This window comes from Bolinopsis microptera, chromosome 8, assembly GCF_026151205.1.
Source record: "Bolinopsis microptera isolate Bmic1 chromosome 8, MBARI_Bmic_1.0, whole genome shotgun sequence".
NCBI lineage: Eukaryota > Metazoa > Ctenophora > Tentaculata > Lobata > Bolinopsidae > Bolinopsis > Bolinopsis microptera.
Genome location: NC_087079.1, coordinates 5940530 through 5952882, shown reverse-complemented (window position 1 = coordinate 5952882; position 12353 = coordinate 5940530). Strand labels below are relative to the sequence as shown.

Below are 12353 nucleotides of genomic sequence, written 5' to 3'. Positions count from 1 at the left end.
GCGGTCGGTTATTGTTAATCTCCGAAGCATTATCAAATATTATTTATCGGACTAATATAATTAGCCAGCCCTACGTATGTTCAATACGTAGGGCTGGCAACCAAATATCTTAAATATGTTCTAATGTTCAACTTCAATGTTTGATGTTGTAATCCTAAAATTTTTGGCACCGATTTTACATTTTAAGTAAAATTTGGACAGTTAAAACACTCAAACCAGATAACGATTGAACTGGACCAAACTGAATTTTTGATTCTCTTGTAAGGCTTCGCATGCACCCCCTCCACTTGTAGGTTTACAACCTACCAGGACGCGCGCCGAGTTGGACTCGTCGATATATGGAACAGATATTTTACGAGTATCACCCGTTAACCCCTCCACTCATGGGTTTAGTAGGGGATGATTCGAAATCATGAATCAGCGTCCAAAAATATATCGATCTGTGTTACTCCATATAATCCCCTCGGGCCCTTTTTATACAAGAAATAAACGTTTATAATGCACCTACACGGATAGGTCCAATTCTATTTCTAATCACCATTGAATTCGATCAGATGTATAATTAAAATGGACGGTCAACAAATCGAAATATCAACTATCACGTGTAACGCATAATTACAATTCTAAATCATAAAGCGTATAAACATGTTCAATCGAAATCATTTAAAAATCCCAGTCGGATCATGACATGATTTTTATTTGCACAAGTATATAATTTCTGGGTACGGTCTTGACACATTACGTCAATCACACTATCACTATGCACTATACTATTACTACTAGCTGTTGCCATCTCGGCAATTCGGTAGTGTGGCATAACACGGTTAACGCACGGTTAAGGCACAAGGGTTACATAAGGCACGGTTCTTAAGGCACGGTTAACGCAACCAAGTGCCTTATGTAACCCTTGTTCCCTAGCCGTGCCTTAACCGTGCCTTAGTTAACCACTTGTATGTTTATAATTATATGTTATATTTCCCCAACCGTGCGTTAACCGTGTGTTAACCGTGCCTTAAGCGACCATAAAGGTTGCTTTTGGGCAGTTTGTGCCTTAACCGTGCCTTAACCGTGCCTTAACCGTGCGTTAACCGTGCCTTAAGAACCGTGCCTTATGTAACCCTTGTGCCTTAACCGTGCCTTAACCGTGCCTTAACTGTGCTTTAACCGTGCCTTAACCGTGCGTTAACCGTGTTATGCCACACTACCGAATTGCCGAAATCTCTTTGGGTTGCTTTCATGGGCCGATACCTAACATAGTTTGGGATATGATACAAGTTATAGTTTAACTGCTAGTGTCCAGTTAGCTGAAGTAATGAAGTATATCGCATCGTTGTAGCGCGATGCATTACTGGGTCGCGCGCGCGCATCCAATAATGCTTCTCGCAACCACCTTCGGTAGATCGGCGATATGCACCACTGTGCCTCACCGAGCTGCGAAGGATTGACATCGTGAATCAAATCGCATCGTTATATTCGATACTGCCTCGCACGACCCAGTAGTACATCGCGGCATTGGCCGCCGGGCATCGCACCATTAGTGCTGTAAAGTGGGCCGCTCCGGGATGATGATTAATCACTCTACACTCGACTGTCACGTGACTTTTTCAACCCGTTCTCTAGCTGGTCTTCACCTAACCATGTGCTTTCGCGCCGCTGCGGGCGCGCTTGTTTCATGCCGTGAGGCGGGCGCGCGCTACTGCAAGCGCAAGGGCTCTGGATAGAGCAAAGCTGGTCCTGAACGACTATTCGGAACCCTAACAGTAACCCTCCAAGTCCAATTATTTGATCCCAATCCTAACCCTAACTTGTAGGTTTACAACCTACCAGGACGCGCGCCGAATTGGACTCGTCGACGGTCCAATATATGGAACAAATATTTTACGAGTATCACCCTAACCCAATCCTTAACAAAAGCATATACTGAAACCCTAACCCTTACAAAAAGTTAAACTAACTTCTTTATACGGTCGTATCGATCATCTCGATCGGATCGCGTGATATGATCATATTACGTGATCGAAACAGTTTTTCGCCAATATCCCGTCAGGGTTACTGGGCCGCGCTCAGCCTGTCATTCCGCCTAATCTCTATTTTAATGAACATAATAGCCTGGGGTCCCCAGGTAACGTCAGGGGAGCATTTTAACCATATGTCATGGGTCATGGGATCGGAGGTGATTCGGAATCAGCGTCCGCGCCGAAGATACATCGATTAAAGTTGGTTTCAATTGTCGGGAGCCCTTTAAGAACAATCTCTAAAATCAACTTTGGAGGACTTCGACGCTTCGACGCGCCGCGCAAACTAGCATTCTTGCTTCGCATTCTTGCTTGCATCCGTTGTCTTGCTCTATCCAGAGCCCTTGCGCTTGCAGTAGCGCGCGCCCGCCTCACGGCGGTGAAACAAGCGTGCCCGAAGTGGCGCGAAAGCACATGGTTAGGTGAATCCGTTGTCGATCGTTGCTTTGCTTCGCAGAGCAACGCGAACGATCTCGACGGATTGACATCGTCCATCAAAAATCAACTGTAAAGTGATTTAGCACGCTTACAACTTTGCTCTATCCAGAGCCCTCTCGCTTGCAGTAGCGCGCGACTGACCGCGCTTGTGAAACAAGCGTGTCACTCAGTACGCGTAGACTCATGGCTAGGTGAACTTACAACTTAATGAAATCGGGACGCGACGAAAGCCACGATACAGCCGTGCACTTGTCATGCGCGGCGGGCTTACAACTTGATTGACGGTGTCAACCCATCGAGATCGTTGCTCTGCGAAGCAGAGCAAAGATAGACGAATCAAGAATGCTAGTTTGCGCGGCGCGTCGAAGCGGCGAAGTCCTCCAAGCTTGCAATGGGAGGCGAGATCTATCCCACTTCAAACAACAATTGTTACTTTGATCGCATAACCCTAAACCTAACCCTAACCCTAAACCTAATCATGAATAACTAAATAAATAACTAAATAAATAACTAAATAAATAACTAAAACCATAAACTGGGGTGGGCCCATTTTAATTTGTCTCAAAATGACTTTTATTTTTGATTACCTGGGGTCCCCAAGCTATTTTATTTTATCGTTCATAATCTTGATTGACGATGTCAACCCTTGTAGGTTTACAACCTATCAGGACGCGCGCCGAGTTGGACTCTTCGACGGTCCTGGAACAGATATTTTACGAGTATCACCTGTTAATGTCAACCCTTTCAGATTATTGCTTTGTGAAGTAAAGCAACAATCTTGTCATGAAGATGCGAATTAAGAATGCTAGTTTGCGCGGCGCGTCGAAGCGGCGAAGTCCTCCAAATAATAATATGTTCCGAATAGAGATTAGACGGAATGACAGGCTGAGTGCCGCCCAGTAAATTTTGCACAGATGATATTTGCATTGTTTAAACATTAAATTTCTTCGAAGTAGTGTGTTTAGCTTTTATTCGAAATATAATGGCCCAAAGCAAAGTGCTGCGAACAGCGAAGTACAAAAGTAATATAATGCGCGCCCGGTTAGTCTATCAAACAGAACAATTAAATTCATCTCAAGCTCAACTCGTAGTAGTTATAACTGGGCCGGGAAACTATTGGGCCCGCGTCCATCCCAGTTTAATTAGTTAAGTAAGGCTTAGAGTACTATGTACTATAAATCAAACAACGAGTTGTCTTGCTTGTCATTTTTTCATGAAAAGCATGATTTTGATCGACACACATCAACTTAATGCAAAACCAAGTGAACGAAAAAATGAAGAACATTTTTTTGAAGTTCCAGCTGGCTGATCTGAAAAGATTAAGTACGCTCGCAGTGAATGGGTTAGTTTCGACGATCTGGCTAGGTTCGATGATTTGGGCATACAAGTGTCAAATCTTTTAAAATCTAAACCATAGTAAGCCAACTTTTTTGGCATTATAGTTTTTATTGTCGCATCTCGATGCTTGTAGTTACTTTGACTTATTTGTCAAAAGCTGAACATAGAAGTCTCGAATATATCGATGTTCGATCCATTTATTATTGTGCAAGAAATCGTATTCTTTGCGCAAACGGTACAATACACGTAGCGATTGGGCTATTTTATTTATCTCAATTGAATGAATTATAATTATTTGTGAATCAGAGCTTCTGCAAGGTGAGACCAGATTAAAGATGGTTTCTCAATTTACATGGCTAGATTGTTTAATAAACAGATTAACTTTAGAGATGAATGCATGCTTAACTAAACTAGTAATAATAATAATTCTATACAGTTACATAATTGAAACAATTATGGCCCCTTATTACTAAAATAGTATAGCATACACAATAGAAAAGAATGATAGTGTATTCTTTATATTTTTATCGACTTAGATAAATATTCCAGTTCTAGTGGCAGCTCTATCATCCCAACTCATCAGTCTGTATCTGTAAATTTGTCTTAATATATTCTTAATTATCGTTAATAAAATGTTCACGTCTGCAGCACACACTGGTTTGATCTCAAGAGGTACAACGCAAACTATCAAGTCAAATCCAGATACCACACCAATCTTCTTAAAACTGAATGATGAGAAACAGACTTCATAGACACAGCATGAGCAATGAGCACCATAAATAAGTTTCATTCATGTTCAGTTCCTTGAACTGGGAAGCATGTCATTGGATACTCTAGTAGATTCAGCTAAACATTTAGGATTTCTCTCCTAATACCAGATCAACCTGGATTCACAAACCAGTGCAGTCTTCCAAATGTGTTAGGGGTCGTTCACATGTTATGTAATCACCTTTTGGAACATTTTTACCCCCCTCTGTAATCAGTTTTACACATTTTTTTCTTGATCTTACTTCTCTCAATCATGTTATAAATACTGCTGTAGAATTTGTTACCCAGTTGATCTGTGGTTGTTAAACATTAATATAAAATTGTTGCATTCAAGAGTGATTTTGTTACAGAAAAAGAGTAAAAATATTCAGCCCAAGGTGAGTTTGTGGAACTACAAGACTGTCAAGATTTTGTCTGAATTCTCGAGGCAAATGTCTATTGCACAGTTGTCCAAAATCACCTTTTATTATAAGGAGAATTTGGTGAAGATGTTATGGCTTAATTCAAATGTTTGTCGACAGTTAAAAGCCTGCCCATACTGACAGATTCGACAACTTGATTCAATAAAATCAAGGGATTTATGTACGTAATTGTTGATTAAATCAAATCATTGCACTCAGTGGTCGACCGGGATCGAAATTTTGTCCTGGCCGGTACTGGGATCAGCGTCATACCGGCCGGTACCGGGATTTTTCCAATATTTCTCGGTTACTCCGTTAGAATGAAAAAATTTTAAATAAAACCTTCAAAGACAAACTGAAATATGTTTATATACGTAAGTCAAAACTGACACAGAACTCATATTTGTGATCTGGCATTAAAACCCATGATTATTTTAAATCTAGATTGACTCCAGTCTCCATCGTTCAATGATTTCATCAAAATGTTTTAGAAAAAAGTTTACAGATTTGCAAATTTTGGACTCAAATTTACGTTGAAAAAACTGAATTTATTTTGGAAAAATCCCGGCTAAAACCAAAATCCCGGCCGGTATCGATACTGGTACAAAATTGCCAAATTCCGGCCGGTATCCCGGTCGAGCTCTGATTGCACTACTAACAAGATCATTAAACATTATTAATGATGTTGAAAATTTGTAAGACAATCTTCTAGAATCCGTGTCTTTCATTGTAAAGGTCTATCAAAGGCCTACAAGTTTTGTTGTGTTATCATAAAAAAGGTGATGTGATCAGAAAAGGTGATGTGATCAGAAAAGGTGATGTGATCAAAAAAGGTGATGTGATCAGATCTTGTGTGCATATATTTATATTTTATTGTAATTAAAGATTTTAAGGCGTTAGTGCCGAGTAATGCCTTCGGGTAGTGCTCCTCAATCAATCAATCTTTAAACATGTGTATGCTTATTCTCTGCTGGAACACCTATCTGCATCATCTTATTAAGTTGATAATATTTTTCTTTGTGTTGATTACAGTAATGTTATTGTCTTTTATCTATTGATTTGAATGAATTGTTATGTCTCATTAATAATAATTATTCCTTAGATTTACTTTCAGGTAGAATTATGGCTAGTGCTTTCCTTGCTAGCTATTTAGAGAGCATTGAATCAGTGCCTGGGGAATTGCAACGAAACTTTAATATGATGCATGATCTTGATAAAAGAGTTCAGGACCTTATGAAAGAAATAGAAACAATATACAGTCAGTATATTGAAAAGGCAGGTGAGCTGGAAAACTCAGAGAAAGCAAAATATCTTTCAGACATTCGTCAGAAGTTCGATAAATCAAACACATTCAGTGATGACAAAGTTCAACTTGCAATGCAAACTTATGAAATGGTAGACAAACATATCAGAAGATTAGATACTGATCTGCAGAGACTGGAAGCAAAACAGCGAAATCAAGACAAAAAATCAGACTCTCGAATGTTTGTGGACAAAACGTCAGACAAAAAGAAAAAGAAGAAAGGATCACAACCTCAAACCCCAGAACCCACTACCTCGTTACCATTTTCACTCATCAGTGGGGCAGGGTGAAGGTCTTGACATGCCAGTTGATCCAAATGAACCTACTTACTGCTTGTGCCATCAAGTTTCCTATGGTGAAATGATAGGGTGTGATAATGGGGATTGTCCTGTGGAATGGTTTCATTTTGCTTGTGTTGGATTATCTGCTAAACCAAAAGGGAGTTGGTTTTGTCCCCTATGCTCTAAGGAAATGAACAAATAACGAATAATTGAGGCTGGATGTTGTAAAATAATGTGTGTTCCCATCTTTCTAAAAGGTGTGAATTGGTTGTGAGCACCTCAGCTGATGTTGTACCCTCAGATGTAATTCAAGCACTTGAAACTTTTTAATTTAATGTTCATTAGTTTTAAATGTATAAATCAAAAATACTATTTGTTCAATACTAAAAGATTCCTATGTAATTGATGGAAATAGTTGTATTTCTTTCACCTGGTGGTAAGAATAATTTATAGATTTTTACAGTTTTAGTACATGCATTAATAAAATGTAGATTCATCACATATTGGAGATTTTCAGAAAACTGATTACATACCTGAAAGCAGATGAAATAACTTGATCATATTATGTTCAGTAATTTCGAATTTTTAGGAGTGAAAAAAGACCAATTTTTCTAGGTTTTGCAAGTTTTTAGCAGAAAGTAAATTCATTGGATTGTTACAATGTGAAAACTAGACTGATTTATATAAATTAAGTTGGTAGATCTTATTTTTATCTGTCAGGTTTTAAAATTTTAATGAAGGGTTTGAAATTAGAAAAATGTATACTGTTCTGATGCTTAGGTTTTGATTAGATTACTTAACTTTCAATAAAATTTCCAGTCTGCAAATTGATATTTACAAGTAAAATATAATCTGCCATTCAAAATGTGCCATACGAATTTATTTCTATATAATTGTACTATAGTGTTGCGTTTTTAATCCAGTATAAGCTACAAGATCACAATAATATCGTGACCATTATTTAAGACAGATCTTGCAAAAATATGGCTGATAAGAAGTTTGTAATTTTGAATTGTTTCTTACTGTTGGTAGTATATTATGATAGACTTCCCCACTTGTATTCTTGTTGTTTTATTCTTGTTGTTTTATTCAACATTATGAATTATATTTGTTATGTTAATAACCATGTAGTACAAATGTAACCAAAATCATTAAATTATTAAATTGTGATTCGTTCTTGTTTGAATATTTCAATTAAATCTTTATGATGTAAAACCTCAAGATATCCTCAAAAACTAGCTTAGCTCCCTAATCAAACTAAAAGTCTTTCCAAAACCTTACTTTCATTAAAACCCACCTGTGATGTGCTTCTATTTCTCTGAACATTCTCTTTCATTATAATTGTCCCAGGCTTAATGTTTTAATGAGGCCATCATACTCATTTATGATTAATAATAACTAAATATAAATCTGATCTCTCATTTAGGAAAATAAAAGATGACTACGTAACCTCTTGTGACCTGTTAGATGGACGTTAAGCGACAAAAACTGTACGGTTGTCGTTCAAAGATAAAGTCCTCAAACAGTGAATTTGATTTTGATGACATCAAAGAGACTAATCAGTCAGAAGGTGCTCCCGTTCCGTCGCTTTTCTGGTCAGATCGTTATAAGAAATCTGATCCTTCTGTCCACAACCACTGCACCCAAGACTCTAGAAAACGCAAACTGCCCCTGAAGGATAATATGAACAAGCTACCCAAGATTAATCACCTGGATGAGATTTGCAACAGAGCTGCCAGGGGAAAGATAATCAACAAGAACAAGGGAAAGTTCGGGACTCAGAAGCCTAATCGAGGAGTGTTTGACTTTGGAGAACCTCCTGAGATTGATAGAATGACTTTGAATCCATCCATCCCTTCAAAACGTCCATTAAAGGCAGAATCTCCCTCAAAGCACAGAAAAATGGTTGGCTCATCATTTGATTTCCCCACTGAGGAGAAGGAACTACAGATCAAGGCAAAAACACAGAAAATATTCAAACCTGGTCCCAAGAAAGCAAAGCTGAACATGAAAGCTTTAAAACCTGCTAAATCAAATGGACGACTTTGCGGACTGTTTGACATTCCTAAGGATGATGATGGTGAAGAGAACCTAGTTCCGATCGACTTTATTGAGATAGAAATCGAGAAGCCTGGTGATAAACCTGATGAAGAGACAACGATGATCGCCAATGTCAAAGACTCTGGTAATTGCATCAAGGCTGGAGTTAATCAAACATTCTACGACGAGTTTGATTATTTGTTTGATGGAATGAAAAAGACAGAACCTATGGCTGTGCGACTTCTCAGTACATTCAATGTGACTAAAAACTGTTTTACCAAAGACTTCCGTCATAGTATCAGAAAGAACAATTTCCTGAAAACCATCTTCAAAGAACTCTCTGATGCAGATCAGGATCCCAGCTTGGCTTTGTGCACTGCTGCCTTTCTTTATGTCATTGCAATAGACGATCAGCACTTTGATTTTTCAAAGGATGCCATTGAAATAATCCTGAAAATCTTAAAAACAGAGGAAGAGCACATTTCTAGGAAAGGCACTTTCCCTGTACAGAAACCTACTAAGAGTCTAACGAACTTCAGAAAGAAGATAGGTGATCTGTTTCGTCAGGAGTTGAAAACAGTTGATTTCATTGATCTTGATAACATCAGTACAGCTGATCTGGTACACGAGGTCCTTATCTTCCTTACAGCCCCTACCGCAGATGTTGACTTCAGGGAGTTTATCAGAACCATGGGCGGAGTTGACTTCTTCATACTAAGCTTCAATTTCATACTTTCACGACTGGATAAGTATCATAGAGTTTCAAACGAAAACTGTCAGAGATTTTCGAAGATCGAAAGGTGTCTCCAGATGTTGGAAAACTTGACTTACATGAACAGTGATAACCAAAATTATGCTCTGAATTTCAAAAATAAAATGATCGTCAAGTCTACACATGGAACACTCACGAATTGCCTTTCAGTTATTCACAAAAGCAGGTCTAACAAGATAAAGTTGTTGGGGAAGAGCAAGAATCTAGACAACGTCTTTGATTGCCTGTTCTCAACTTTTAGGATGATGTTGAATCTGACCCACGGAAACGAGTATACCTGTACAGAGATAGGAAAATACAACGGCATGATAGAGGTAATACTGGAGACTATCTTGTTCTTGCCTTCCAACGCCGGAACAAAGCACAAGCTGGATTGCTATACTCTTGGTTTAGGATTACTCATCAACCTTCTCGGAGAGGTACCCTCTAACAGAAACATCCTGGCCAAGTGTAGGTTTGACTCATCTCCTTGGTTTGATGCTGTTGAGGATTCTATTGAAGATAGGAACAAGACCTCAGTAGAGCTGATCATACAAACATTCCTGAAGTTCCACAACAGTTCCGCTGAGTTGGAGAAGCAGACGTTCTCCGAGGCAGAGTCCCTCTGTATGCAGGAGGGGGAGGAACCTACTGAAGTTGAGCTGGAGATTGAGGAGCCAGGACTGGAGAAACGAGAGAGCAACTCAGCTTCTTCAGCTAGCAAGTCAGAGGAGGAAAAGAACGGTGACGATCCTTTCGGATACAAAGAACCTGCTGTTGAATTCAAGAAGCCTGCTGACAAGAAAGATAACAAGAACAGTGAAAAAGTAAAGAAGGTGGTGGACAACATGATAGAGAAAGCTGGTGAGCACATGGAGGAGAGTATGATTGGCTCCTACCTAGCCCTGTTAATCGGCATCCTCACCAAAGAGGAAGACCATCTGGAGACGGTACAGAAGCTCATGCCAGAACCGAAGATCCTCATTGAGGTGCTAAAGAAGTTCCTCCAGTTTATGAACATGATGTCGCTGACTTCCGCCGCTGCGAGCAAGTCTGGCATGCAACAGATCAGGTCGATTGTACACTGGCTCAACGCTGTCTTGTGAGCACACACAAACTTTCAGTTTTTAATGTACGTACCTTTTCAGAAATCAAATTTGCGTGGCAGTAAAAGTTAAATTATTTATATTATATGTAATCACGTGATTAGTCGTGATTTGGGGTTCTATTTGTCATTTTAGTGCTGTGTCTTGTGGACCATTGGAAAATAATTTAACGTAAGAAAAGCATTCCATCGAAGCATACCTTTCCCGCTATATGAAATATTTTGTGTGGTATCTTAGCCATGAAATAGCAAACATTATCAAATATCCATGATAGAAAACTTCCGTGGAATTTCGAGTAATTATTGCACATTTAATTGTCCCTCGTTTATCTGCAGCTCTTAAATGTGAGTATTTTTGTGAATGTGTCTTAAGTTGTCTGATGGTTATTACTAGTCAGCTTCCCCACACGTAGACGTTAAACTTTTAGATTTAAAGCCGAATGTTGACTTTTTGAATATTGTATTTAGGGATCCAGGCCTCGGTGTTACATTTTACATTTCAGAGGCTTTCGGACCGGTGTAGTGATATGATTTGAGAATCTCTGGAATTTAGATAATTTAGTTTGGCTGCGATCCAATGCTTAGACTTTCTATTCTTGACGATTGGCGGTAGTATAGCAGGTTAACTTTAATTTTTCAGTCCGTTTTCAATTAAATTACACAAAAAGCCTTTTCGCCCATTTTGTGACCTTTTTTAAGTAAATTCGATAACAGGATGCCAGTATGTGATCGATATTGTGAAAGGAAGCGCACTGTATGATATCTTAAAATTCGGTGGTAAATTAAATAGAAAGTAGTTTTCAGATTCGCGGACTTAAAATAGTTTATTGTTTAGTCTTGCAACGACAATAATGACCAATTTAATCTTCTGTTGCATGGTCATTAATTATGGCAATTGATTAATGAATTGATTTATCAATTACATCCGAAATATAGTAAATTAGTTGTCGTTGCAACACACTCTACTATTTCTAATTTGCATATTAATGTGCAGAAATTTTCTACTATAATTACGTATCGCTAATTTTCGAAATTATATTTGTTTCATTGCTTTTATTTACAAATCAGAAACTTTTATTAGAAATTAGGAACTTTTGATTAGAAAATTTTATGAATAAATGATAGGCTGATGATAGTTTTAGGTAAATAATTCAATTACATGAATCCTTCTGCAATTTTGTGGTAACTGTATAATACGAAACAAATTGCACTTGAAGCAATTAAAACTTTCTTCAATTCCAATACTGAAAGAGATTTGTTCCCAATCTAAATCTTTTAACAAACTTCTTTTATTTTATCTTAATCTACATGCAAACATTGGATATGGTAAGTGCGTTAAATAAACATTATAAACGCAAAATAACTCTTATAATACGTGAATTTACATTACTTCGCAATAATTTAACACGTGCGTCGTTAATTACTCCTCTTGGCTCTTACCGGTGGTCGACGCACAGATTCGTGAGTGGCACAATTAGTTTCACTAATTAGTCCCATAATTAGTCCAATAATAGCCCAATAATTGCACGTTATTTGATGCTCACAGAATCTCATTGAAAGAATGTGAAGCTCTAAAGCCCCTCTATTCGTGGGTCTGATTAAATTCTCGCATGGCCGAGACACAAAGAACTTTGCCTTATAATACCTATAATTATGTTAACTAATGACCTAACAGGGAGGGCTAGGAATACGTGTTAAAATTGTTTGAATTTGTTGTCTTTCTACACTTTTACTTGTGCCACGTTGTCTGTGATAGTTTCGTGATAGTTTCGTGGAATACTCTGAGAAACGAAAGTTCCAGTCTGGTGTGAGGTGTCATGACAACAGATCAGCATCTCCAAACCTCGTCACGTCATCTTGTCACGTGACTCTCAGTCAATTGTTGTTAATAATTGCTCCGGTTCAGTTCGGTA

At 38.3% G+C, this 12353-nt stretch overlaps 2 protein-coding genes across 2 annotated transcripts; both read left to right on the top strand.

Moving 5' to 3' along the window:
- The first annotated feature begins 6021 nt into the window (after positions 1 to 6021).
- LOC134820264 (inhibitor of growth protein 4-like) lies at positions 6022 to 7604 on the top strand. Its single transcript, XM_063830498.1, is given in 2 exon segments — positions 6022 to 6541; positions 6543 to 7604. Coding segments are annotated over 2 exon segments (663 nt in total). The 5' UTR covers positions 6022 to 6082; the 3' UTR covers positions 6747 to 7604.
- Positions 7605 to 7970: 366 nt separating this feature from the next.
- On the top strand, positions 7971 to 11473 carry LOC134820263 (wings apart-like protein homolog). Its single transcript, XM_063830497.1, has one exon. The coding sequence runs from the start codon at positions 8012 to 8014 to the stop codon at positions 10439 to 10441; it is 2430 nt and encodes an 809-aa protein (XP_063686567.1). The 5' UTR covers positions 7971 to 8011; the 3' UTR covers positions 10442 to 11473.
- The last annotated feature ends 880 nt before the right edge of the window (positions 11474 to 12353 follow it).